Source organism: Panthera tigris, chromosome E2, assembly GCF_018350195.1.
Source record: "Panthera tigris isolate Pti1 chromosome E2, P.tigris_Pti1_mat1.1, whole genome shotgun sequence".
NCBI classification, from domain to species: domain Eukaryota; kingdom Metazoa; phylum Chordata; class Mammalia; order Carnivora; family Felidae; genus Panthera; species Panthera tigris.
Genome location: NC_056674.1, coordinates 2,908,908 through 2,935,000, shown reverse-complemented (window position 1 = coordinate 2,935,000; position 26,093 = coordinate 2,908,908). Strand labels below are relative to the sequence as shown.

Genomic DNA, 26,093 nt, shown 5'->3' with positions numbered 1-26,093 from the left:
AAGAGAGAGCCACTGAAGGTGCTAGAGGAAGGCAGGATGTCAACAGAAGGAAAGGGAAGGGGTTTAAAGAAGATTGGCTTGGACACACCCTTCCCCCTCTACTCAAGACCCAAACAAATGGGTATGTGTGTGTGTGTGGGGGGGGAAACATTAGAAAGTTTGCAGAAAATGACACTTCCCCCACCAACCCCCAATTCCTTGTGGTTTCTCAAACATGCAGCACCAACCCACCTCACAGCATTTGTCCCTGCTGTTCCCTCCACCCGGTTCTTCATTCAGGTCAAAGGTCATCTCACCAGAGGGTGAGATGCTCACTCATCACAGCGCCATGTGGTTTTCTTAGAAACCCTTACGATATCTGGTGCTCTACGGCAGATGGGTTTATTATCTGGACCAGCTCTGTCCCGAGACAACTTCTTGCAATGATAGAATGTTCTAGATCTGTGCTGTCCAACAGGGCAGACCCAGCCGCCCGCCACTCAGGGCTCCTGAACACTGAGGAACTGAACTTGTATCCGTTCGTAACTATTTTATTTCAAATGTATTTACTTGTTCTAAATCTAAATAGAAACAGCCATGTGCGGCTGGTGGCTAAACTCTATTGGGTGGTGCAGATCTAGAATCTCAGCTCCTCATAGTGGGGGCACTGGTTTTCTCCTCTCCAGCACCCCCAGGGGCCCATCGTTGTGCCTGCCAGATGTTTGCTGAAGGAACGCACGAAGAGCGGGCGCCTGGGTGGCTCAGTCGGTTAGACGTCTGACTCTCGGTTTCCGCTCAGGTCATGATCTCACGGTTTCTGAGTTTGAGTCCCTGTTGGGCTCTGTGCTGGCAGTGTGGAGACTGCTTGGGATTCTCTCTCTCCCTCTTTCTCTCTGCCCCTCCCCCCCCCAGTGCTGTCTCCGACGCTCTCAAAATAAGTAAATAAAATAAAATAAAAAAGGAATACATGCAGAGATTACACAAGGCAGGGGGGGGTGCCTGGGGCTCCCCAAAGATGCCTGGACGGATGGTAACCTGGGTTGTCTCACTCCCGTTTCTCCTCCTGAGTCTCTTGCTGGCTGAGCCCCTCCCTCCCAGTCCCTGATGTGAGTGTGTGGATCCTTCCTGCTTGGAACCCAAGCTTAGGGTCTGCGCCCCCCTGCAGCCCCCCCCCCCCCCACAGACAGCCTCACTCTCTCCTGTTTCACGAACTCACATTTATTCACAGACAGACAAAGGGACAGGGATGGACCTTTGCTCACTGGGGACCCCCAGCGTCTGGCAGTTCCAAAGAGGTGACGGTGTCCAGTGTGTATCATGGGGGACAGCCAGGCAGGGGATCCCCCCCCCACCCCCAGTCTCCATATCTCTGGCCAATATTCTCCGCCTCCTTTTTTCCGAGTAGTCCTGCCTTCAGAGGCCTGCTGGCGCAAGCAGTTCCTAACCAGGGTCGGGGGGCCTGGGGGTGGGCGATGGGGAGGGAGGGGCGGTCCAGGGCCCCCCCTCCTTAGTGTTGAGGGCTGGAAGGGGACGGGTGGGGAGACAGAGGAGGCGCCTGCTCTTGGACTTCCCTCCTCCGTCTGGCAAACCGGGAGCCAAATGGAGCGGCCGAGAGTGGGTGTGAAGGTCAGGAGGCCAGGCCGCCCGACCCGCGCAGGTGAGCCTTGCTGTCGAGCTCTTCTTCCTCCATCTGGAAGGCCGAATGGTCCTGGCTGTCGAAACAGGAGGCGCTGAGGAAGACAGGGGGAGCCGGTGGCGGCGACTGGGGTGGGGACCCCGGGGAGGGCGGCTCTTCCTTGATGTGTGCGACGGGCAGCGGGAGCCCTTCCTCGTCCTCCTGCCCGGCTGGCGGCGGCGGCGGGGGCGGCGGGGGCGACGGCGGGGCCTGGGCCTGGAGCGCCTGCAAGGCGGCGGCCCTCTCCAGCTCAGCGCGGTGGCAGCGTTGGTGGCGCAGGAGGCTGTAGGCGCGCGAGAAGCGGCGCGGGCAGCGCGGGCAGGGGTGCGGGGCCGGGCCCCCCGCGTGCACCTGCGCGTGGCGGGCCAGGTCCGCCAGGCGCTTGAACTCCCGCTGGCAGCGCACGCACTGGAACGGGCGCGCCCCTGAGTGGGTCACCCCGTGCTGTCGCAGGTGCGCCCGGCGCCGGAAGCCCTTGCCGCACTCGGGGCACCAGAAGCGGGGCTCCCCGGCGGGGGGCCGGGCCGGGGCGGCGTCGCCTCCGTTCTGCCCGCCTTCTCCCCCCTCCGAGGCGCTCCCGCACTCGGCCCCCTCGCCCCCCTCGGGCCCCTTCCCTGAGTTCCGTCCGCCCGAGGCCTTGTCGTCCTTCCTGCCCGCCGGGGGCAGCGGGGCCAGGAGGCTGAGCGCGCCGTGGACGCGGCGGTGCTGGCGGAGGTAGGAGGCGAGGCGGAAGGCCAGGCCGCAGTCCGGGCACACGAAGGGGCGGTCGGTGGAGTGGACCAGCCGGTGGCGGGACAGCGACCAGGGCCTGGCGAAGGCCTTGAGGCAGATGGAGCACTGGTGGCGCTTGGGGCGGGGCGGGGGGCCCCCTTCCCCCTCCTGCTCCCCCTCGGGGCGCAGACACGGGTGCGCTTTGAGCTCGCCCTTCGTGGCGAAGGCTTCGCGACAGCGGAGGCACAGCAGCGTCCAGTCGGCCTGGAGCAGGACCTGCTTCTCCTCCTGGCGCCCGGCCGCCAGCGCCAGCTCGGCCCTCAGCTCGGCCGCCCCGGCCTCGGCCTCCTCCTCCTCCGACTCGCGGGGCTCCGAGCTCGCGGGGGCCGCCAGCGTGGCCGGCTCCCCCGCCGGCCACGTCTCGGGCCACGCTGCCTCCTCCTCGGCGGCCCCCGCCGCCGCGGTGCTCGGCTGCTCGGCGCTGGCGTCCTGCGGGCCCCAGCTGGTCTCCGCGGCCTCCTTGGCCGCCCTCTCGATGGCCAGCTCGACCTCGCCGCCCGCGTGCTCCTGGGCCAGGTGGCGCCTGAGCTGGGCGGGCTCAGGGAAGGTGCGGGGGCAGGCGGCGCAGCGCAGCGGGGGTTGGGGCCCGTGGCCACGCAGGTGGCGGGAGAGGTGCGCAGGCCGGCGGAAGGCCTTGGGGCACAGGGGGCAGGCGTGGGGTCGGAGACCCGAGTGGCTCAGCCGGTGCCGGGAGAGGTAGTAGGGGAAGCGGAAGAGGCGGCCGCAGGTGGGGCAGGGCAGGGGGGCCCGAGGGGCTCCAGCGCCCCCCCTGCCACGGCCTCGGCCTCGGCCACGGCCCCGGCCGCGGCCCCGGCCCCGGCCACGGTGAGGCGGGCTGCCCTGGGCGGGTGGAGGGGGCTGCGGATCCATGCCTGTAAGGAGAAAGGGGAGACAAGGAGACATTGTGGGGAGGGTGTTGGATCAAGGGAGATGTGGGCAGGGAAGCAGAGACAGAGAGCCAGACGGAGATGCAGAGATGGTCAGGTGTTTAGCCAGGCAAAGGAGAGAGCCAGCAAGACAGAAGACACACAGAGAGGTGGGGACAGAAAGACAGACAGCAGGAGAAGCGGTCAGACAGGATGGTGGGAGACAGCAGGAGAGAGAGGTGAGGACTCCCAGCAGAGACAGAGATGAGGAGAAAACAAAGAGGTTTGGGGAGAGAGGGTGCAAACACAGAGACCAGAAGAACCTCAGCAGGGTGGAGGTGGGGAGAGACAGCGAGACAGCGAGAGGGAACAAGCCAGAGACACGGACAGGAGAGGAGACAGGGAGACAGTGAGCCAAGCGCTCTTCCTCAGGGGCCGGGCTGGAGCGTTTTGGGAGGGGCTGGGAACCAGCCTGTGGTGCCCGAGTGGAGGGGGTGGAATTCAACACTGGGAGGCCCCGGAAATGGAATGTGGGTACCCAGACCGGGGTCTGGGAGAGGCCAGGAGTAGGAGGGCTGCCTCAGCCTCTCAGCCCAGGAGAAGGCTGGGCGGCCACACTCCTGGGACTGAGGGAGGTGGGCGCCGGGGCCTGGGACCCCAGGTTTGGGAGGTGGCTGGGATCCACTCCTGTGTGGGAAGCGGTATGGATTCCTGGGTCCCAGGGGCAGAGAGGATTGAGGGAGGGGGCTGGGCTCCTAAGACAAGGGAGAGGAGGGGACTGGGGGCTCCACTGCCTGAATGCTCCAGGGAGGAGGCTGCTGGGGGCCAGGCCCCTGGACGCCTGCCCCCCACCAAGGCTGCTGGGGTCCCGAGCCCTAGGTGCCCAAGGAGGTTGGGGGGGGCGATCTCCCCACTGGGCCCAGCCTGCGGTTCCCCGCAGGCCTGATCAGCAGAATTGGGGCCGCAGTTCGAGGCCTCACAGATTTCTGGGCCCAGGGCCTGGGGCTCGGCCCTGATCGCTGGGCGCAGGGTTCTTACCTCCGCCTCCTTCGCTCCTTTCTTCCTTCCCCGCGGCCGGCCAAACGCGGACGGTGGTGGCGGGGAGGGAGGGAGGGAGGGCCCGAGCGTGGTGGGGGGTGGAGGAGGCTGGGCTCTGTGTCACCGCCTAAGCCTTCCCCCCGGAAACCGGGTCTTTCCACGGAGCCCCGAAGAGGAAAGACTGGCTGGGAAGCCGGAAGCGGGAGGACGAGGGGACCCAGGGGGTGGGGAGGGAGGGTGGCTTGGATTCCTGGGTCCTGCACGGGGAGGGGGCTGCGGGCCTGGGAGGCCGGGTCCAGCTCCCCTCCCCACCCCAACAGACACACATATTCATTCATGGCTTCAACAAATACACATTTATCAGGTCCTGTCTGTGCCAGGCACTGTGTCGGGAGAGGGGGGTGCCAGGGGACCGCGATGAATGAGGCGGTGGCAGAGGCCTCAGGGAAAGTGGGGGCACTCTGGACTAGAACCCGATTCCAGCCATCACTTGGCTGCCTGAGCAAGCGACTTCCCCTTCTCCTGGCCTCAGTGCACCCCTCCATGATAAGCCCTGTGCATAATCATTCGCTCCTAAGACACCAGTATTTACTGAGCACCTACTCCAAGTCCGTTCTGCATATTCCTTGCCACACATACTCACTCCATCCTAAGCTACCGAGATCCGCTGAGCACCTACTATGGGCTAGCTCTGTCCTTGGTGCTGGAGCTTCAGGGGCAAAGACACAGGCCATTGGACCCTGTCTGCAGGAATCTCAAGGAGGACGCAGTCAGACACAGATCCAATTGCCCTCCTGGAAAAATGTGCTCTGTCGCAGGAAAGAGGGTTTGGTGGGAACACAGAGAACAGAGACGGCACTGAGCTGATCCCACACAGGGGTGAGAGCAACCCTCAAGGTCTTGCAGGAGGCAACACTGTTTCAGCGGAAACTTGCACGAGGAAAGTCCAGGGTTAGGGATGAGAAGGACGAGCGAATGGAAAGGGTAGAGACGTGTGCCTCCACACACCTCAAATACCTGATGCTGAGCAGAAAAGGCACGTGGTGGAGGTATGCCTGCAGCTAGTCGCCGTTGGTTTAAGGTGAAATACATGCTCAACATTGTTGGCGAGAGTGTGGGAACTGGAACCTCTTGTACTCGGCTGGGGCGAATGGAATTTGACGTTTATTTGTTTTTGAGAGAGAGAGACAGATAGAGCACGAGTGGGGGAGGGGCAGAGAGAGAGAGAGAGAGAGACAGAGAGAGAGAGACAGAGAGAGGGAGATACAGATTCTGAAGCAGGCTCCAGGCTCTGAACTGTCAGCACAGAGCCCGACGCGGGGCTCGAACCCACAAACCATGAGATCATGACCTGAGCCAAAGTTGGATGCCTAACCGACTACTGAGCCACCCAGGCGCCCTGGGGCGAGTGAAGTTTGGAACAACCTTAACAAGTGAACAATTCCAGGATCTCTTCTGTCAGACCTGTTTGGAAACATGCAAAATGAAATCTGTATCAGGAATGAGTGTAGGGCTACATATCACTGCAGAAGCCTGGAAATGAGCTAAATGCCCATCCGTGGAGGATTCGAGCGAGAAGTCATGACTGATCTGCCCAGTGGAATGCTGTGTGTCATCATCATCATCATCATCATCAGATTAATAAAAAAGATGAATATAACAACAACAACAACAACAACAACAGAATGAAGAAACTTACGGGGTAAAAATATGAAAGGCTCCAAGTAATAATGTGAAGGGAAGGGGGGGAAAAGGCAGCTGGAAAACAGTCTGTAACCTGTTCTAACTATCTGCTCATCAGTGGTTTGCATCTGGAAGAACTGGACGAGGAGACGGGAAACTCGCAACTTTGTGTAACTCTCAGAACTGAAACTTACTACACTCTATCCTTTTGTACTTTTTGAATTTGAAACCATGTGAATGTGTTCCATACTCAAGAGAGTAAAGGTACAAGAAATAAATGGGAGGGGGGAGGGTAATGAAAAAGAAATAAAATGAAAATTAATAATAGTGTAGCCTTGTAAGCGCCTTACAAATACAAACCCAGTTGTGTCTCCTTGCCATATGGAGTGGGTCATGTTATTCTCCCATTTTAAAAAATGGTAAAGCGAGGCACTAAAACATTTCAAAGCTAAGCGAGTCTCCAGGAGTCTTTGCATCTCACAAAGAGATGGGGGAGACAACAGAGGCCTACAGCTTGATTTTTAAAAGCATCTGGTCGGGGCGCCTGGGTGGCTCAGTCGGTTAAGTGTCCGACTTTGGCTCAGGTCATGATCTCGCGGTCTGTGGGTTCGAGCCCCGCGTCAGGCTCTGTGCTGACAGCTCAGAACCTGGAGCCTGTTTCAGATTCTGTGTCTCCCTCTTTCTCTGACTCTCCCCTGTTCATGTGCGCTCTCTCTCTGTCTCAAAAATAAATAAACGTTAAAAAAAAAAACAAACCCTCAAGATTGTGATCTGAGCCAAAGTCAGATGCTTAACTGACTAAGCCACCCAGGCACCCCAGGTAGGGGGTATTTTATAGCAGGGAGAAGCAATCAGATCCTAGAGGCGCCTATGGAGAGTGAGGTTTATCTCTAATGTCCCAAAGCTGGTAGTATATAGGGGTGGGTGTGGCATTAATGTCAGTGGCATTAAATACATTCTCAATGTCACCATCGAGATGTCAACTATGCCTACCATCTAGTATCAGAATTTTTCATCTCCCCAAACAGAAATCTAGATCCATGAAGCTGTCACTCTCCATGCCCTTTCTCCTCCCAGCCCCTGGCAACCAACGTTCAGCTTTGTCTCTCTATGGCTTGGCCTACTGTGGACATTTCATATCGACTGAGTCATACAATACATGATCTTTTATGACTTGTTTCTTTCACTTAGCATGTTTTTGAGATTCATCTATGTTGCGGCATGTATCCGTATGCCCTTCCTCTTTATAGTTGAATAATATTCCACTGTATGGGTAGACTGCATTGTGTTGGTCTGCCCATTTGTTCTTGGACATTGGGTTATTTCTACCTTTTGTTTGCTATTGTGAATAGTGCCGTTATGAACGTTCAAGAATATATTTTTGTTTGAATGGCCGCTTTCAATTCTTCCGAGTCTATATCGAGGGGGTATGTGTGGCTATTTCACCTTCATTATCTATATTTTACAGGCTTAACGTTTTTTTTCCTTACCCCCCCCCCCAAAAAAAAAAAAAGGAAGGAAGGAAGGAAGGAAGGAAAATTCAGGAATGGAAAGGTGAGAAATAACGTGTCAAGCAGAGAGAACAGCATGTATGGGGTGGGGTGGGGTGGGGAGAGGGGTCTTGTCTTGGGGGAGACTGAGGGCCTTGGATTGGGACATCAGAACCGGCAGTGTGGTGGAGAGAGCCCGGGAGCTGCACGAGCCACTGTGTCCAGCCTCTTAGTCCAAGCTGAATGCTGGACGCATTCCTAGCGCACTGAGAAGCCATTGAAAAGGTTTTAAGCTGGAGAGTCACATGATCCGATTAGTGTTTTAGAGAAATTCCTGTGGGACCCGCGTGGAGGCCCGGCCGGATGCAGGGGAGACCCAGGCTGGGAGCAGGGAGGAGGCGGGGCGCGGGCCCAGGTGAGAGAGGGGGGCCTGGGCAGGGCTGGCCTCTCGGGCAGGGGGCGGGACCTGGCTCTGATTGGCTCGGGGCTGCACTCCGGGGGGCCAGTCCCACTGCAACTGCCTCCTCATTGGCTCTCCTGCTTCCAGCCTCCCTACCTCCCGGCCAGTCTCCCGCACCCAGAAATCACAGGCTGTCACTCCAGCGCTGAACAACCTCTCGTGCTCCCCATCCCTTCCTCCGGAGTTCCTCACCCCTCCCTGTAAGGCTGGACGGGTCTGGCCCCTGGAGCCTCCCTCAGCTGACTGCCACCTCTCTCTCCCTGCTTCACTCTCTGCTCCAGCCACACCGTCCTCTTTGCTCTCTGTGGACCCCAGGGCCTTTGAACGTGCTGTTCTCCCTCTCCGGAATGCCCTTCCCCTAGATTTCCACGAAGTTTCCCTTACTCCCATCATTTCTTTCAGATGTCCTCAGAGACACCTCTCCTGTCCGCCTTAGCTAAAAGATCCCTCCTGTCATCCTCTGGTCCTTACTCTGCCTTAATTTCCAACCTGTACTTACAGCAAAGTAGCATTAGGCTACTTGTGGATTACCCACTGATTGCCCATCTCCCCCTCCGCAGGAGTAGAAATAATTCCCCGAGGGCAGGCTTTGCTGAAATGCTGAAATGCTCGCCCTTCAGCACCAAGCCGCGCACAGAAATGTGGATGAGGAGTGAAGAGGGGACGAGGCTGGGGCTTCAGGAGAGGGGGACCCCCTGAAGGGAGAAGACTGAGGCGGGGTGGGGAGACGAGGAGCTCGGGTGAGCCTCCAGGTGGCCGCCTGGACGGATCAGCTGCGAGCGAGTCGTCAGCGTCAGCCCAATAATCGGCTCTCTGGAGAGCAAAATCCTCCCTCGTTCCTTCGGAGCCTCAGCACACCTATGAAATGGGGCCACAGTGAGAGGAGTTAGGTACAGGGTCCAGCCTTGGGCCCTTGGGAGGCCCTGGGGTGGGGGGGGGGGGAAATGGGTGAGTCCCTTTCGCTGTTGTCTCAGAAGAGAAAGGATTGGATTCGAGGTGAGGTGGGAGGAGTTGAGCCTCCACAGGTCCCTCTTCATTAATCCTTAGCTGGAGGCCATCTCCATGACAACCCTGGCTCCTTTCCAGACCCTCTGCGCTCGACACCGAGCAGGTCTCCAAGTGGGCGGGTCTTGTCCCTGGGGCGGTGCCTGAATCTAAGGGGGCGGGTCTTGTTTCTCATAGACAGATTCTCTTTTTTTTCTTTTTTCTTTTTTTTTTTTTTTTTGCCCCAGGGGATGAGTCTGGTTCCTGGATCCCGGGTTGCCTCCTTTACATTTTTTTTTTTTCTTGTGAGATACGAGACTCATAGACTAAAAGAGCACGATACAAATGCACAGTTAGCAAAGAATCATCAATGGATCACCTGATTAAGACATGGAATGTTAGCTCCCACCCCAGAGTCCACAGAAGATTGGGCGTGATGCATCCAACCCCACTGTTCTGAGTTTTTATGGGCCAATGTTTTCCTCGCTTTTCTAGATGGTTCACGACCCACGATACATCCTAAACAGTATTATAGTTTTGCGGGCTTTATGAATGTTATATAAATGGAGTCATACTCCATGGGCTTCTTCTTGCCTTCTTGCATTGGGTTTCTTTGTAACTTTCATCCAGGCAAATGTGGGTTTCTGCACTCCTTTCCTTGCATTGCTGTATAGTATTCCACAGCATAATATAGCACTGTTTATCGATCTGCTATACTGTTGATGGATGTCTTATTCTGTTCTGGCTGCTGTAACAAAATACCGCACACCGGGTGGCTTGTAAACAACAGAAATTTATTGCTCACAGACCTGGAAGCCAGAGGTCCAAGATCAGATCAAGGCACCAGCATGCTTGCCTTCTGGGGAAGGCCCTCTTCTAGGCCCTCATGGCCACTGCCTTCTTGCTGTGTCCTCACATGGTGGAGAGGACTAGGGAATCACTCTGGAGCCTTTGGAATGTGGTCACTAATCCCACGCACGAGGACTCCACCCTCGTGATTTAAGCACCTCCCAATAGCTCCATCTCCAAATACTGTCACGCTGGGCTTTAGGATTTCAACATATCGATTTGGATGGGGACACAAACATTCAGACCCTCACAGCGATGTTCCAGTTGCTCAGAGTTTGAGGCTGACCATATGTGCTGCTGGGAGTGTTTTTCTATGTGTCTCCCAGTGCAGGTGAAGGGATTTCTCTGGGGCTTGTGCCTAGCAGTGGGATTGCTGCATCGCGAGATATGCACATCTTCAGCCTTGTTAGAGCATGCCAATCTCCCAGGCATCTTATATTTAAGAAGCTCAAAATGGAATTCTTGATTCACCTAAACCCCTACCCAAATGTGTTCTTCCCCTTTTCTGTTCTTAATTCAAAATGCCACCACTCAACCAGACCCTCTTGATTCCTCCCTTTCAGTTACACACACACACACACACACACACTCACATTCTACTTACAGAATTCATCTCGAACCCACCCATTTCTCTCCACCACTAAGGTCTAGCCACACCCCCCCCCCCATCTCTCCTGCTGGACTGCTATAGTCTTCTGCTTCCACTGTGCCCCTCCAGTTCCTGCTCCACTCAGCAGCCAGAGGGAACTTTGTAAAGTGCAAGAGTGATCCCATCCCTCCACGTTAAAATCTTGCTTTCGATGACCTGGAGAGCCCACCAGCCTCTGCGTGACCTGACCCCTCGACCTCAGTTCCTCCCTCTTCTCCGTGCCCATCGAGGCATCCTCCTCGCTGGTCTCTCGCCACCCTTCAGGTTTCAGATCAAATGCCACCTCTGTAGAGAAGCCCACAGGACACCCGAACTGGGATGGCAGAGTCACTTTAACACCTCTCCTCATCTCCTTCAGATGCTCAAAACCATCTGGAAATTACTCTCCTTTCTTTGATTACTCTTTTCTCCACCCTATCGCCCACACACTAAACATATAAACCCCATGAGGAGTTATTTTCTTTGCTGTTGGATCCCCAGAGAGGATTACAATGCCTGGCACAGAATAGGCACTCAGTACAGGAATGTAATCTAGTGCACAGAAGACAATACGAATGGCTGACCCCTTCCCTGATGGGCAAATCCTATCCTAGGAATTGGATGTAAGCGTTCAAGGTACAAATTTGGACACCTGGAGGTGGAGTCTAAGAGATAGGGTCTCTGCTTAGGGGTAGAACTTTTCTTTAAGGAGATAGTTTGGTTTTTAGGGGGTAAGTCTTATGGGATTGATGGTTTCTAAAGGGCATGTTTAGCCCATTGGAGATGGATGTTGTATTTAAGGGACTGGGTTCCCTTTTGGTGAGACTTAAACCCTTTCTGATTTTAATGGTCGTGCACTCTCGACTCAAAATTTGTCAGGAGGGAGGGAGGAAAGATCTTTATTTAGGGGGCCTGTCCTAAACCAGGGAGGGAGAAACTCCCACCTCTCTGGAGCCAAGGATCAGAAAATGAGACATCAGTGACTGACAGGACAAGGTTTATTGGGGTCCTGGAGACATTAGGGAGTGGGATGAGGGGGCAAGGTCGAGGCTCACAGGGGGGAACCCCCTAGCCAAACCCCCTTCCCCCTTGGGGTTGAGGGGAACACAGAGACAGACAAACCAACAGAGATGGAAAGACTGACAGGTGCTACAGCAGAGTGGGAGGAAAACCCCAATGTCCACCACCTCCCATTCAGATGAGTTCACAGGATGGGGAATGACGTGGACTGGCCCACACTCCAGAGCGAGGGAGGAGTGTCTGCCGTATTCACCTAAGGAGGGTGGGGGGGCAGGCCACAGTCTGGACCAGCCCATTCCAGTGGACAGGGGCGTGTATCTGAATCAGTTCATTCTACTGGGCAGGAGGGATTTCAAACCAGCCTATTCTAGTGGTTGGGGGTGGGGAAGATCATTAGGGTTGATCCATTCTGCAGTAGGGGAGGGAGACCTAATTGGGGAGTGGGGGCTGAGGGCAGGGGACATCTACCCTGGTCCTCTTTCAGCATAAGGAATGAAATGGGGTGGGAGCGGGGGAAGGCAGATTCCGGCTATATCCATTTTTTTTTGGGGGGGGGGGACACCAGTGACTGGTGGGTAGCATTTGGAGGGGATCTAGGGAAATTCGGGGTCATGATCTCCCCACATTCTCCAGATCAAGGTCGTTGGGAATGATGGCTCTCAGGGAGAGGGGCAGCCTTCCCTTGGGGGAGGGGAAAGGTGCCCATCTGTCATTATTAGGGCCCTCAAGATGAGAAGTACTTGGGAGACCCATTTCTCACTGCTAGGTCCCCACAGCTGGGAGGCTGCCTATTGACTTGGGGGTGCCCAGCGTATATTCCAGGGGTCTCACACTCAGGGGTCCTGGACCCCGGAGCTGAGGAATCTCTCCGTTTATTTGCTGCCCTCCAGCTCAGGGCCCTGTGTGGGCGTCTGGTGGCCCTGTCTCTCCAGCCAGGGTCCCCTTGCTCCAGGGCCCGTGGATCTGGATCCAGACCGGGCCGGGCCCAAGTCCAGCCCCGCCCCGGGGAGGGGCGGTTGGGCGGAGGCGCGGCCTGGCCGTCAGTCCATGCCCCGGTGCAGCTTCAGGTGCCGAGAGAGGTTGCTGAGCGTGATGAAGCCCTTGCCGCAAATGTGGCAGGGAAAGGGCCGCTCGGTGCCGTGCAACAGCCGGTGGCGCTTGAGGTAGCACTCGTGGCGGAAGAACTTGCCGCACTCGAGGCACGGGAACGGCTTCTCGCCCGTGTGCACCAGCACGTGCCGCTCCAGGTCGCGCGGCGAGCGGAACAGCTTCTCGCACTCGGAGCAGCCGAAGATCTTCTTGCCCCGGCCCGAGCCGGACGCGGCCTCCCCGGCCGCCGGCTCCCCCTCCGGGGCCGCGGGCGTCGCCTCCGCCCCTCCACCCTCGCCGTGGCTGGCCCGCCGGTGCTCTTCTAGGGCCGCCAGGGCCGCGTACAGGGCCCCGCAGTGGCCGCAGCCGTAGGTGGCGGGCCCCGAGTGGGCCTCCAGGTGGCTGGCCAGCGCGGCAGCTGACGCGAAGAAGGTCCCGCAGTCGCACTGGTACAGGGTGTCTTCCGGCGCCTCGGCCACGGCCGCGGGCGCTGGGGCCTCCCCGCCGCCCTCGGGGAGCAGCCCCCGGAGCTCAGGCACGCCGCCCCCGGCGTGACCCAGGAGCAGCCCGCCGTCCCAGGCCGGCTGGGCGCTGCCTGCCTCCGCAGGACCGCCGCCTCCGCCGCCGTCGGCCGCCCCCGCGGCCCAGGCCTGCGCAGGGGGCGCGCCCGGGCTCTGCAGGTCGTGCGTCAGCTTGTGCCGCTCTAGCAGCGCGGGGGCGTTGAAGTCGCGCTCGCAGCGCGGGCACTTGAAGGGCTTCACATCAGTGTGCGCCGCCCAGTGGGCCGCCAGCTCGCGGCCCTGGTCGAAGCGCCGCGCACAGGCTCCGCAGGCGAACGGGGGCAGTGAGGCGGCGGCCGCGGCTGCGGCCTCCGCCAGCCCCCAGCTGCCCGGGCCCGCGCCCGCCGCCTCTGGGCCCTCTCCGCCAGCAGCTCCCGCACCCCCGCACACCGAGCAGGGGCCCACGTTGCAGCAGACGGAGCAGGGCGCGCTCAGGGCGGGCAGGCCTGGGCCGGGCTGCAGCGGAGACGGGAGCACCCCGCGGTGCTGGCGCTTGAGATGGCGGCCCAAGCTGGAGCGAGAGGAGAAGCGCAGCTCGCAGACCAGGCAGCAGTAGGGTTTCTCACCAGTGTGGACGACCTGGGAGGGAGAGAGGGAGAGCGCGGCATCAGAGCCGAGGGTCCAGCCTGCAGGGCGGATTCCTGCCCTCCGGAGTGGCCTTGCCTAGCTTCGACCTCCTCCCTCATCTTCTCTGATTTGGGTCATGTTGCGATTCTTTCTGCCCCTTCCCTCACAGGACCTTTGCACGTGCTGTTCCTTTAGGCTGGAGAATTCTTCCTCCCATTCGTTCTAACTCTTACTCATTTTCACCAAGCCCACCTAGGAAACTGGGACTCCCTGGGAGAATGGCTAGGTACTTGGGCTCTGAGCACTAACAAACCTGGGTTCAAGTCCCCCTCTGCCTTCTACTTGCAGTGAAAACTAGACAAGTAACATCATCTCTGAGGCTCTGCTTTTCTCCTCTGTGACACGGGCACAAGATGTGCCATCTCACAGGGTCGTTGTGAGTATAGGATAAAATCATCGCTAAATAGCTGCTCAATTCCTAGAAATTGTACTTATTATTGATAAATGTTCCGACCTCCTATGGATGTCCTCTAAGGTGGTGGATATCAGGAAGAGGTGGGGAGGATCTTTCATAATCCCCTGGGATGGGAGGTGGTTTTTCAAGGTAAATGTCCAACCTTCTAGAGCAAGAACTGTCCAACAGAACTTTCTGCACTGATGGAGGTGTTGTGTATCTTCACTGACCAATATGGCAGCCACCAGCGACACCTGGCTTTTGAGCACCTGAAATGTGGCCAGTGTGTTACACAAGACTGTGCCTTACTGATAGTGGCCCTTGTGGTTTACTTAAAAGTCTGGGAGTACTAGAGACAGATTCTGAGCGTCCAGTCCTTTTGGTTGGTAGTGCCTGCCTGTTGAACTGTAAAGCTAAGTGAGAAAGCACAGCGCTGTCTGCTGCCCAAAGTGGGGCCCTGTGGCTCCAAGGGTGTGTCCAGCCCAGGGAGGCCAGCCTGAGCCCAGCCTGCGGGACTCACCTGGTGGTGCAGCAGGCCGGTGGAGTCTCGGAACCCTTTACGGCAGGCAGAGCAGCGGTAGGGCCGCTCGCCGGTGTGCGAACGCAGGTGGTTGGCCAGGTTGAAGCTGTGTTTGAAGCCCTTGCCACAGCGCGGACACGCGTGGGGTTTGAGTGCAGTGTGCCGGGCGAAGTGGCGCCGAAGGTCCGAGCGGTAGCGGAAGCTCTTGCCACACTCACTGCAGTGAAATGGGACCCGGGGAGCAGCAGCAGCGGGAGGTGCTGGGGCGGGGGCCGGGGCGGGGACCGGGGGCACTGGCAGCGGGGCATCATCCATGCTGGCGTGGTGGGAGGGCAGTGGCGAGTGGAGGCTCTCTCTGGAGCAAGGGGAGACATGGAGGGCAGGTGAAGCAGTCAGCTCCCCATCAGCCCTCTCCTATCAGTCTCCTTGGACTCAGGACCCGCTATCTGTCCCCTGGGAACCCTTCCCACTTCCCTCCAAGCTACACTCAACCTCCAAGCCACGACCACCCATCGTTAAGCCTCCCCTTCTCCTACAAACCCTCCTCTCACTCATCTGCCAATCTTCCTAATTAGTGCCAAGTGGCTAATACACTCCTGAGTGTTTTTAAGCCTCTTCTCTACTTGGACCCCCCCCCCGCCCCCCCCCCGCCACTTCTCCCTAAGCCCCGCCCACTCTGTTAGGCCCCAGCCACTCTGAATCAGGTCCCACCCACTCCTCCTCAAGTTCGAGTTGCCTCTTGAATTCTCTGACAAGTCCCTTCCTCTCTGAAAGTCCCTCCCAGTCTTCTTCGAGAGTGAAAGTCATCTTCGGGGAAAAGATTCACATTCCTAGCAAATGAGTGGGACAAAGATTTGGGGCCAAGTGCACTTGGTTCAACCTTCCAGGGCGACCAGGAATGGTCCTGGAACCTCTGAAGAAACCAACTGTCCATCTGCAGAAAGTCTGTCCATCTGCACAGTGGGAATAACAGGGGTACCTACCTCATGCAGTGGAGGTGAGGCGTAAGCAAAACTGTGGCAGTGCGTGCCGCGCCCTGACTCAGGCAGGGACCCAGCAAAGGCTCAACAGGCAAGCTGTTCTGATTACTACTGCCTGCCAAGTTCCTCTGAGATTGCTCTCTAAATCCTACCATCTCTTCTCCGCTAAGGTGCGCCTCCAGAACGCCACACAGGTTGTCGTCTCCACCTAGCCTGTAGGGGGGCCCGTCCTTTCCAAGACCCCTCCACTCAGCCTTCCGGGGGGAGCCCCTTCCCAGCCCTCCAAATCATTGCACTTACGTTATGAAGACTTGTTATTTCCACTAAGACTAATTACACGCCTAAATCCCATCACCTCACTGCGCCCACTCCTGCACAAACTACTCCCCTTCTACTCTAAGCTCCGCCCACCTGTGCCCTGAGTCCCATCCCCGCTCCCCCTCCCGCCCCCCCCACTCAGCCCAGGTAAGTCCCTTCCACCCTTCGACCTGGGACCCTCCTAGCACTCTTTGGCCACGCCCCTTATCAAGCCCCACCCATTGCTAAGCCCCACCCATTTTCTACCCATAGTCCCGCTTCTTTCACTAAGCCCAGCCTATTTCCATTCTAAACCACGCCCCTCTGGAAGCTCCTCCCCGCAGCTGCTCCGCCCCTGTCGCCACTAAGCCCCGCCTCCTTCCCACCCAGTCGCCTGCAGGACTGGCCCCCCCCCTCCCCTGTCGGCTCTGGGACCGAGGCCCTGAGTACCGGCCTTTTGTGCCCCTCCCCCCTGTCCCTAAGAGGTGCGGCCCGGGGCGCCCGGGGTGGGAGCAGGTCAGGCGCGACCCGCAGCCGGGCGAGTCCACCTCGCTCGCACGGAGCGGGGGTTTTGGAGCCCTGGGGCGGCCCCAGGAGGCCGGGAAAGTCAGTCGGCTTTTCTCTTTAATTACTTACACCTCCCTCTGGGCGCCGACATTTTGGGCAGCGGGGGCAGCGTCACTTCCACCCGGGGGCCCCTCGACTTCCGCCTCGGCTCCCTGCTCCCCCACACTCCTTTCTCCCGCCCCCTTGGCTTCCCCCTCCCCACCGCCCGCCCTTATCCCTGTTTCCCGTCCCTTCCCCAGCACTGGAAGTTGGGGAAGCCAGGGTGGCGCCATCTTTGGTGAGGGCAGAGTGGGGCGGAGCTAAGGGGGGAGGACTCCCGGCGCCATACAGACTGAGGGCAACAGGCTCCCGCCGCGGCCTCCTGCCCTCGGTGTCTGTGCTGGCGGGAGTTCACGTTGATGAGGGCAGATGTGATTCCCTTTTCACAGCCTTAGACTCCTCCTGTGTAGGATGTAGCTTTGAGTCCGGAGAAAAGAAAGATCAAAGTTCGGCGACTTTGGTAGAGTTAGGAGGAAAGAGCAGGTCCCATGTTGTTGTCAGCCCTCCAGGGGGTTTTGAAGCCTATCAGGCGCCATGTTAACTACGGGAACAAGCAGCCATTTTCCCGCTCCTCATCCTTGCGGTACCTGCCTTTGATTGGGTCACCCGGCTGGGTACTTTGTGGGAGGAAAGACATTTCTATGTGGTCCAGAATGTGTTGGTGGGGTTATTTCCCGCTCGGGGCCAGCGAAGGCGACGGGCGCGCAGGCGCGTTTTGGCTGCAAGGACGTGACCGGTCCTTAGGACCCGGCGCGTCCTCTTTGTTCCCCGCGGGCGCGGGCCCGACTGAGAGGGAGTGGGGGAGGGAGAGGGCGGGGCCGTCCCCAAGCGCGCCGCCGAGGGGCAGGGCCCCCTGGCCCCCGCCCCTTCCCACGCGCCGGCCCCGTCGCCCCCGCGCGCGCACACTCGCGAGCCCAGGCGACATGCAAATGAGGTACCCGAGAGGCGGGGGTCCGGGCGGGGAGAGGGGAGCGGAGGGAGGGGAGGCCCGGGGCCGCGCGCTCCTGGAGCGCGCCCCCACACCTGCTTCTGCGCCCGCGCCCGCCGCAGCGCGCGCGCCGACCTCGCGCCCCGCGGAGTCGGCCCGGGCGCGCGCGCGCAGACCCCCTTCCTGGAGGCCCTCGCCGTCCGCGGCCCGCGCGCCGCTCATTGGCCGCCGCCCCCGCAGGGCCCGCCCCGCGCGCTCGGGCCGCCGGGCGCGTGCCTGCACGGGGGTGGCAGAGGGGCAAGGGGCGAGGCCCCTGTTCCGGAGACCCCGGTTCTAGTCCAGGCCTTCCTACCGGAGCGAACCATGTGATCGTGGAAAAGTGGTGGCCCCTCTCTGGCCTTCAATGTATGTGCCTGTTCCAGTGGCACCTGCAGCCCCAGCTGTTAACTGCACCTCTTCCTTCCTCACTCTCGCCTTAATTACACCCTAGTCTCATGGTCCCATGCTCTGTCGATGGAGGTCATGGTGGTGATGGTAGTTTACTGAGTGCTTACTATTACCGACTGACAACTTGCTATAGCCATTTTACAGAGGTGGAAACTGGCCCAGAGAAGCAAAGTCATTTGTTAATTAATGGCAGAGCTGGATCTAACCCAGGTGTAAGGAACCCTATGGTGTCCCCTTGTCTCCTTGGGTGCATTTCTTCTCACTCCCTGCGCCTTTGGGGTCCTGGAGATCTAGTTCGAGTCCTGATCTCGCTCTTGTTTGCAGAGAGGGCTTGGGCAACTGACTTGGCTTCCTGTGCCTCTGTTTCCCCAGCTGCAAAATGGGGGTGATGTACCATTATTCAGAAAGTTGGCATGGGGCTTAGCTGTCAGTGAGTGCCTAGCTGATATCTTCTAGGCACTTCTGTGCACTGAGCACTTTATGTGTATTATCCCCATGCCATGTCTGTGCGAGTAAGATGACCTATTCGTCCTATTTTGCAAAAGGCTTAATGGAGGCTCAGAGAAATAATTGCCCCAGACCACACAGAGAGTGAGTGATAGACTCAGGAGTTGAACCCAGACCCTGTGAGTTGGGAGCCTTAACAGTTCCCATATATTTCTTCACCCACGACTTGGGGCCAAACCACCTGGGACCACCAGTCCCTGTCTTCTCCCAGTCCTGAACTCCCACACTCCTCCCACTTTGCCAAACAGAAGCGGGACAAAACATCTAGGCCTCCATGGCTCAGGTTTGATGGGTTCTTTGTTTTGAGGATCACAATACTGGCCCATACCCTTAGTTGGACTCTATCCTATCCTCCTATGAAGATTTTCCTTTATTTTGATTCAAGATGACTCTGAGCTTCTAGGAAGGGGGTGAGGGAGGCTTAGGAGACACCTGTGTGGCTAAAGGTAGTGTCTTTTTACCAAGTGGTTGGAATTATCTTGCTATTTTACCCACCAGTGTAGCTATAACTGTCCAGGTGAATGTTGGCCATGCCCAGGTCGAGAGACTCAGACCAAGGGATGGGCGAGGTGTTGGGGGACAAGGGATGACTCAGACCCTCCCTGCACTGACGGCTGCCCCCTCTCTTCTCTTAGCCCGGCTCCAGTGCCCAGACCCAAGCCCCCCACTGCTCAATGGACACCCCCAGCCCAGACCCGTTGCCTTCGCCTTTGCCCGGGGAGGAAGAGAAACCTCTGGCCTTACCTCCTCCTGTTCCCCGGGGCCGCCGAGGCCGGCGCCCTGGGGGGGCCACCTCCTCGAATCGGACGCTCAAGGCCGCCCTCCCTCGCAAGCGGGGCCGCCCCCCCAAGTCAGGGCAGGAGCCCCCGCTGGCACAGGGGGTGACAGCCCCTGTGGGCAGCGGCGGTGGCAGCGACCTCCTGTTGATCGATGATCAGGGTGTGCCCTATACAGTCTCTGAGGGGTCAGCGGCTGGTTTGCCTGAGGGCTCCGGCCCCAAGAAGGCCCCGCACTTCTGCCCGGTGTGCCTGCGGGCCTTCCCCTACCTCTCCGACCTGGAACGCCACAGCATCTCGCACTCAGAGCTGAAGCCGCACGAGTGCAAGGATTGCGGCAAGACCTTCAAGCGGTCCAGCCACCTACGGCGGCACTGCAACATCCATGCCGGCCTGCGGCCCTTCCGCTGCCCACTCTGCCCTCGTCGCTTCCGCGAGGCGGGTGAGCTGGCCCACCACCACCGTGTCCACTCCGGGGAGCGCCCCTACCAGTGCCCTGTCTGCCGGCTGCGCTTCACGGAGGCCAACACGCTCCGGCGCCATGCCAAACGCAAGCACCCCGAGGCCATGGGGGCACCCCTGTGTTCCCCGGACCCAGGGCCCGAACCACCGTGGGACGACGAGGGCATTCCGGCTACGGCAGGGGCTGAAGAGGGGGTGGAGGAGCCGGAGGGCAAAGAGCTGGCTTGACCCACACCCTGGGCCACCTGTCCCCAGGCCAGGTTTAGAGCTGGGAGTTCAGCTGGTGCTGAGCCTGGGCAGGAAAGCTGGGACGCCCTCATACCTGGTGGTCTTCCCGTTGTGGGAGGGGGTTGAGGGTGAGGACCTAAACTCCTGGGTCCTGCTGCCTTCTGCCACCCTCCCCCGGACTGACAGGCCCCTGGAGGCAGGGGCCTTGGAAATAAATATCTGCCTACTGGCTTCCTGTGTGTATTCAGTGATGGTACCAGGGCTGGCCCTCCCTTCAAATGTGCTCTGGTCGCTATGCCACCCTGATAGGAGTGCATCGAATTTGGGAGAACCCCATGTCATGTGCCTTGTTAGCTTGCCACTATGGGCTGGCTTGGAGGAAGGCTTTGCCCCCTCTCCCGGTTCCAGCAGACCCCAAAGTGCTCCCTGTAAGTATCCACTCTAAGTAAAACATTGAACCTCTGTGCAAATGTGATCTAGGTCCCCATCCCCCATCCCAGCCATATTCTTGGAAATTCTGCCCCCACTACTTTGCCCCATCACTTCGTCCTGACACTAAGGAAAAACCGAGTTGAGGGTTGTGAGTAGAATTGACAACTTTGGTAAGGCTTACGTAGATAAGAGGTGTGGCCAGGAGGGGGCGGGGCTAGGGAAACAGGGGGCGGGGTTGGGGCTAAGGGGTGAGGCTGATGAGCATTGTGGGCGGGGTTTAGGGGGCAGGTGTTGAGAACAAGGGTGGGGCTTGACTTGGTTTAAGGGTTGGCAGGCAGAAGGTGGAAACGATTTAGAGGCCATATGAATAGGGTTTATCTGAGAGGAGACGTTTCAAGGGGGAACTGCAGGAGAGCAAGGTGTTGGGACAGACGGGATGTAACTGTGAAGAGAAGGTGCTGTGAGGAGGGCATGACTGTTGTTCAGGCACAGGTGACAGAAGGGGGTACCTAAATAAATACTAAGGAAGGGAAGTGCCTGAGACGAAGGGCGCTTAGTAGGAAGGGGCTGGGCTAACACAGGGGGCTTGGTGCAGCCTAAAAACCTCTGGGGGGCACTGCTTAGAAGAAAGTGTTGGGGCTGTGGGCGGGGCTGGGGGGAGATAGGTGGAGTTCTTGGGGACTTGGAGGTGGGTAAGAACAGGAGAAAAATCGTGGGTGCTGGGGCGAGGAGGATGGATTTTAAGGCAGTGGGCGGGGCTTAAATAATTAAGCTATAAAACGGGCGTGGTTCAGAATAGGGGAGGGGCTTACACGCCAGATTTACGCGAGGGGCGTGGCTTAACCGGATGTCTGGAGCGTGTGGGCTGTGTCCTAGGAGGCGGGGGCTCAGGGCGCAGGCGCACGTTGCTTAGCTCGCCTACCGGAAGCGGCCTAGGCTCTCCCCGTCCGCGTCCCCGAGCCAGTGCGCAGGCGCACTTCTCTTTCCCGGTCGCCGCCACCGCCTCCTCTTTCCGCTCCTCCACGCCGGCGCCTCGGAGACGGGCGCGACTTCCGCTTCCGGGCGGGCGGGCAGGCGGGCGGCGCGGGGCTGCCGGGGAGGGGGAGGGGGCGGCACTTCCGGTCGGGCCCTCGGGTCTCCCCGGAGCGGCGGCGCCTCCTCCGCCTCCTCGGCCTCCTCCCGGCGGAGACCCCTGCGCCGGTGAGTGACGGGGCGCGTGGCCCGGGGACCCGGGGGCAACGGGGGCGGGGGGTCCCGCCCTGGCCCGCTCTGGTCCCCAGAACGTCCCCGTCAGTGCCTCTCCCGCCGGGCCCTCGCCAGGGGTCCCCCCAGTCACTGCTCCCCCATAAGACCCTTCCAGACATCTGCCCCATTAACGCCCCCATGCAGGACGGCTGCCAAAGCGTCCTTATTTGTGGCGATCCCTTAAACTGCTGCCAGGGCCCCCATGAATGCTTTCTCATAGGATCGCTTCTGCGTAACCCTCGTCATTGCTGCCTCCAGGACAGCCCCCCAAATGCCACCAGCACTGCCTTCCTTCATGGAGGGCAGCTGCCCGTGAACCCTCCGTTAGTATTCCCTATAGGCTGCCTCCAAAGAGTGTTGCATTAGTGCTTCGCTGCAGAACTGCCCCTCTTATCTCTGTCCACACACAGCAGCCCCCAAATCTCCCACATTTCCACTCCCCCCCCCACCCCCCCGCCTCCTCCTGATGTAAAAATACTTTCCATTCTGGTCTGCAGCAGAAAATACCTTTTTTTTTTCTTCTGCCACCACCCCCCCCCCCCACCCGGTACCATAGTGGTTGAGAATACCCCTTTCAACCCTCCCCCTCCCTCCCCCCCCCCCCCAATAGAACAGCTAGCTCCCTCTAGAGTTCTGCTCTCACACCCACATCCTCTCCCCATTCAGGTGGAAACAGCTGCCTGTTTAGCTCCAGGCTCCAATGAAACACTTCTGCTGTACCTCCCTCCTCTCCCCAAGCCAGGTCAGCTCCTGTCCCCAGTCCTCCCACAGAGCAGTGCCCCACAGTGAGCCTCTCCCTCTCAGACCACCTCTTTCTGTGGCGTTAACCTCTCCCACTTCGCACCCAGCTTCATTTCATCCTCCTGGACGCCCTAGAGAAGACCCCCCATCTTTACTATGGCCTGACCTCTTTTCTTCCCCAGGCATGTGTTCATTCATTCATTCATTCATTCACTGTTCTAGGTACAGGGCATACAGTGGTGAAGGAGAGAGATACACATGGTCTTTCATTTTGTGGGTTTTACAGTCTACTTGAGAGAGTTCAAACACAAGTGAACGAATAAGATAAATCCTGTTTTCTGGGTTCTCCCAGAGCCCGATGGTTTACCTCAGAGGTGAAAACTGAATTAGCAGAGGTGACTTAGCCATGTAGAGATCTGGGTGGACGGTTTCAGGCAGCGAGAATAGCAAGTGCAAAGGTCCTGAGGTGGCCGTGATCATGGTGAGTGGAGGAGCATCAGGGAAGCCAGTGAAGGAAGAGAACAAGAGGGAGAGGGTTTGATGTCTTAGGGCATTGGGGATAAGGGCACTGTGATCAATTTTCTCGCCTTTGTCAGCTCTACCAAGCCCATACTGTTCTTCATTTGTTCATTCGTTCATTTGTTCAACAAGTGTTTGATGAGGACCTGTTACACGTGGGGGATGCAGCAGAGACCCAAACAGACAAAAACCCTTGCCCTCATGGAGCGCATATGCTAGCTGATGGGACAATTAAAAAACAAAATGTGTGTGTGTGGATAAAATACAGCAGGATCAGGGTATAGTCACAGAAGAGGGTGGCAAAAAGGCCTTCTTCAAAAGATTCCCATTGTCATCTTGTCGCTCCCCAAAGCCACACACACACCTCTGTGTAAGTCCCAACCCTCCTGGACAACTGTGGCCAACCGGGGGCTGCTCTTACCAGCTCCCCCCAAGAGTGAAGTGGTTAAGAGGGTGAGTCCGGGATTCCACTGTGTTCATATCTCTGAGCAAACCACTCCCTCTTTTCCTAGCCTCATTCATTCACTTATTTCATAAATATTTTTGGAGACAGGCACTGATCTAGGTCCTGGGATAGAACAGTGAACAAAACAGGTAAAAATCGTTGCCTGTATGGAGCCCACCTTCTAGAGGGGGAGGCCAGCAACAACAAGACAAGCAGAATATGTGGTTTATCGGGTGATGCTGACAGGTAAGGACAGAAACAAAGCAAGCTGGGAAGAGCCGGAATGTTGGTGTGGATGACAGGTTACAGGGGCCATGGAGAGCCTCACTGAGGAGACAGCCTTTGGGCAGAGGTGTGAAAGAGGTGAGGGGGAGAGAGGTATAGAGATAGCAGTCAGAGGCTTCCAGACAGAAGCAACAGCCAGTGCAAGGGCCCTGGGGTAGGAATGCTGGCACGTTGGAGGAGCAGCCAGGTGGCCATGGAGGGTATGTAGGTCATCATAGAGACTTTGACTTTAAGTGGGATGGGTGTCATTGACTTTAAGTGGGATGGGTGTCATTGCAGGGTTTGAACAGAGGAGGGACGTGGTTTGGCCTTAGTCCTCCCATCTGTTAAATGAGAATAATAGTAATGCTTATCTGATGAGTCTGTTATGAAGTTGGAGACAAACCACATAAGATACGTAGTACGGTGCTTATTATGTTCAGAAAATCCTGGTGGCTGGTTCTGGGCTCGGGTATCAAGGAAGTGGGTGCGGCGAAGTGTATTTCTAGTATAAGGCAGAGTGGGGGGCCTTCCTTTATTTTGGAGAGAGAATGTTGAAAGACAGCATGCTGTAGTGGGTAACAGCACGCACTCTGGGGCCCTGCTGCTTGCCTCCTATTCCTGGCTCTGCCACGGCTTGTTACTGGTTATGACGTTAGGAGATGAATTTATGTCTCCGGCCCTCAGTCTCTTCCTCTGTGAAACAGAGTTGAGAGTGGTCACCATCTTCTTGACTCAGTAGGAAGATTCGTTGAAGGATTTAGAAAAGCACTAGGCAGGTAGAAAGCACTTCACATTACGCGGTACCGTGTGTCCACGTTACTGTTATTAACAGAGTACAGCTTCATCCCAAGTCGAACCTGTTGTAGCAGAATGGCCCACAGGTCCTGGTATCGGAGAGATTTGGAATCTCATACCTACTTTCCCCTTGACTGGCTATGTGACCTTGGGGAAATGACCCCCCCCCCCTTCTCAGTTTTCCCACTTACAAAATGGAGCTGATAACAGTACAGGACCATCCTGAGGCCTCACGATGCTGCACCTCAAACTGGTTGAACAATAAACACAAACATGAGCTGTTACGATTACGAGTGTCGTTGCTGGAATGACAAATACTGTAAAGGAGGTGCCCAGAGACTGACTGCCATTGCACAGGAGGCAGGGAAATCCCCATTGTCCCCTTGGGACATGCCCCCATCATGCTTCTCTCCATAGGATGCGTCTCCCCTTAGAAAGACACCGATTTAAGGCTGGGATCCCCTGAAAGAGGAAATGCCTCTTATTTCCCAGTGGAAATACTGGGAGCGTGATCACTTCCACCCCCCAGTGCTCCTCGCTGCTCTTCACAGCAGTAGCCCTTCACATCTTCCCACTCGCCTTTGGGTCCCTCCTTACAACATCACCGCCCTTGAATTCCTTCTTCTGGGGACCTCCACCCCGTGTCAACTCCCATCTCTGCTAAACGTCCCCCTCCCTCCCTCAGGGGGTTCTGGTCAGCTCAGTCTTGTTCCTTTGCTCATTTAACAAACACTTATCGGTATAGGCTATCAGTTTACCTCTGAACCCTACTTTGGCTGCATCTTCCCTAAGTTTTGGTACGTTGTGTTTTCATATTTATTCATCTGGGGTTCCTTGTTTCTTGTGGTTTCTTGGTGGGTCTGCTGGTGATTTAGGAGGGTGCTGTTTAAGTCCCATATATCAGCAAATACTTATCAAACAACCACACCGTACTGGGTGCTGTGCTCGGTGCTGGGGGCACAGCGGCAAACAAGACAGACCAAATCCTTATTCTGTTAGGTGGGGATGCCAGACAGTAAACACACAGTCAAAGAAATACACACAGCAAGTGGTGGCAGTGACAGTGATGAGAAAATGCAGCAAGATGAGGGGTTAGGGAGGATTGGGTAGGATGGAGAGGACATCTGAACAGGGACCTGAAGCAAGCACAGGACTGAACCTTGAGATCTGAGGAATAGACTCGCCACATCACTGCTCCATCCGTTCAAGACAGAGACCCCCTTCCCCTCCCACCCAGCCCCCTACATAAACTCCCATCACCTAGGTAACACCCCCCAGTAAGGCTCCAGGCCCCACAGTCCACCCCACCTTTGTCCACCTTAGGAAACAAACAACCTGGTGGGGGAAGTGGGGAGGCTGAGCCGCAGACTTGCTCTGTGACCTTGGGCAATTTACTTGACTTCTCTGTGCTTCTGTTTTGTCAAAAGGGGATAATAGTCCCTGTGTCATAGTCTCATAGATTTTGGGGGGATTTGCTGGGAACACACTGGGCTTGTAGGAAATGCCCAGTCAACATTAGCTGTTATTAATATGTACCCTGATGGAGGCAAGCCAGGGCGATGGTTTCTTCCCTGACACCTCCTTCCCCTGCCCCTTGCACTCCTCTACCATGTGCTTTCTGCCCACCCAGCCCGCTCTCCCGGTCTCCTGGGTTTAGGTTTCCCCCACAGGCTCCCACCACCACCGCAGCCATGCCTTTGTTCCTTCTGGAGAGCAAATTAACCAGAGGGGGTGTGAAGGGCATGGGATGTTGAGTCTCGTCCAAGGACACCCAGAGCTAGAGGC

At 57.6% G+C, this 26,093-nt stretch overlaps 3 protein-coding genes across 4 annotated transcripts; 1 reads left to right on the top strand and 2 right to left on the bottom strand.

Annotated features, from left to right (window-relative positions):
- Nucleotides 1–1,183: 1,183 nt before the first annotated feature.
- Nucleotides 1,184–4,387, bottom strand: ZNF579 (zinc finger protein 579). The gene is made up of 2 exons (XM_042968830.1): nucleotides 4,330–4,387; nucleotides 1,184–3,297 (listed from the first exon to the last, which is right to left on the bottom strand). The coding sequence occupies exon 2, from the start codon at nucleotides 3,293–3,295 to the stop codon at nucleotides 1,607–1,609; it is 1,689 nt and encodes a 562-aa protein (XP_042824764.1). The 5' UTR covers nucleotides 3,296–3,297; nucleotides 4,330–4,387; the 3' UTR covers nucleotides 1,184–1,606.
- A 6,913-nt stretch (nucleotides 4,388–11,300) lies between these two features.
- FIZ1 (FLT3 interacting zinc finger 1) lies at nucleotides 11,301–16,739 on the bottom strand. Of its 2 annotated transcripts, none has more exons than XM_042970272.1 (3): nucleotides 16,547–16,739; nucleotides 14,634–14,988; nucleotides 11,301–13,671 (listed from the first exon to the last, which is right to left on the bottom strand). In XM_042970272.1, exons 2-3 carry the CDS (start codon nucleotides 14,946–14,948, stop codon nucleotides 12,484–12,486), a joined length of 1,503 nt encoding a protein of 500 aa, XP_042826206.1. In that variant the 5' UTR covers nucleotides 14,949–14,988; nucleotides 16,547–16,739; the 3' UTR covers nucleotides 11,301–12,483. The 2 variants fall into 2 exon arrangements, with proteins under 2 accessions (XP_042826206.1, XP_042826205.1); XM_042970271.1 differs by lacking the exon at nucleotides 16,547–16,739 and adding an exon at nucleotides 15,617–16,030 and having other exon boundaries at nucleotides 11,302–13,671.
- Nucleotides 16,740–17,353: 614 nt separating this feature from the next.
- Nucleotides 17,354–20,359, top strand: ZNF524 (zinc finger protein 524). The gene is made up of 2 exons (XM_042969158.1): nucleotides 17,354–17,450; nucleotides 19,034–20,359. Exon 2 carries the CDS (start codon nucleotides 19,073–19,075, stop codon nucleotides 19,862–19,864), a length of 792 nt encoding a protein of 263 aa, XP_042825092.1. The 5' UTR covers nucleotides 17,354–17,450; nucleotides 19,034–19,072; the 3' UTR covers nucleotides 19,865–20,359.
- Nucleotides 20,360–26,093: the final 5,734 nt, after the last annotated feature.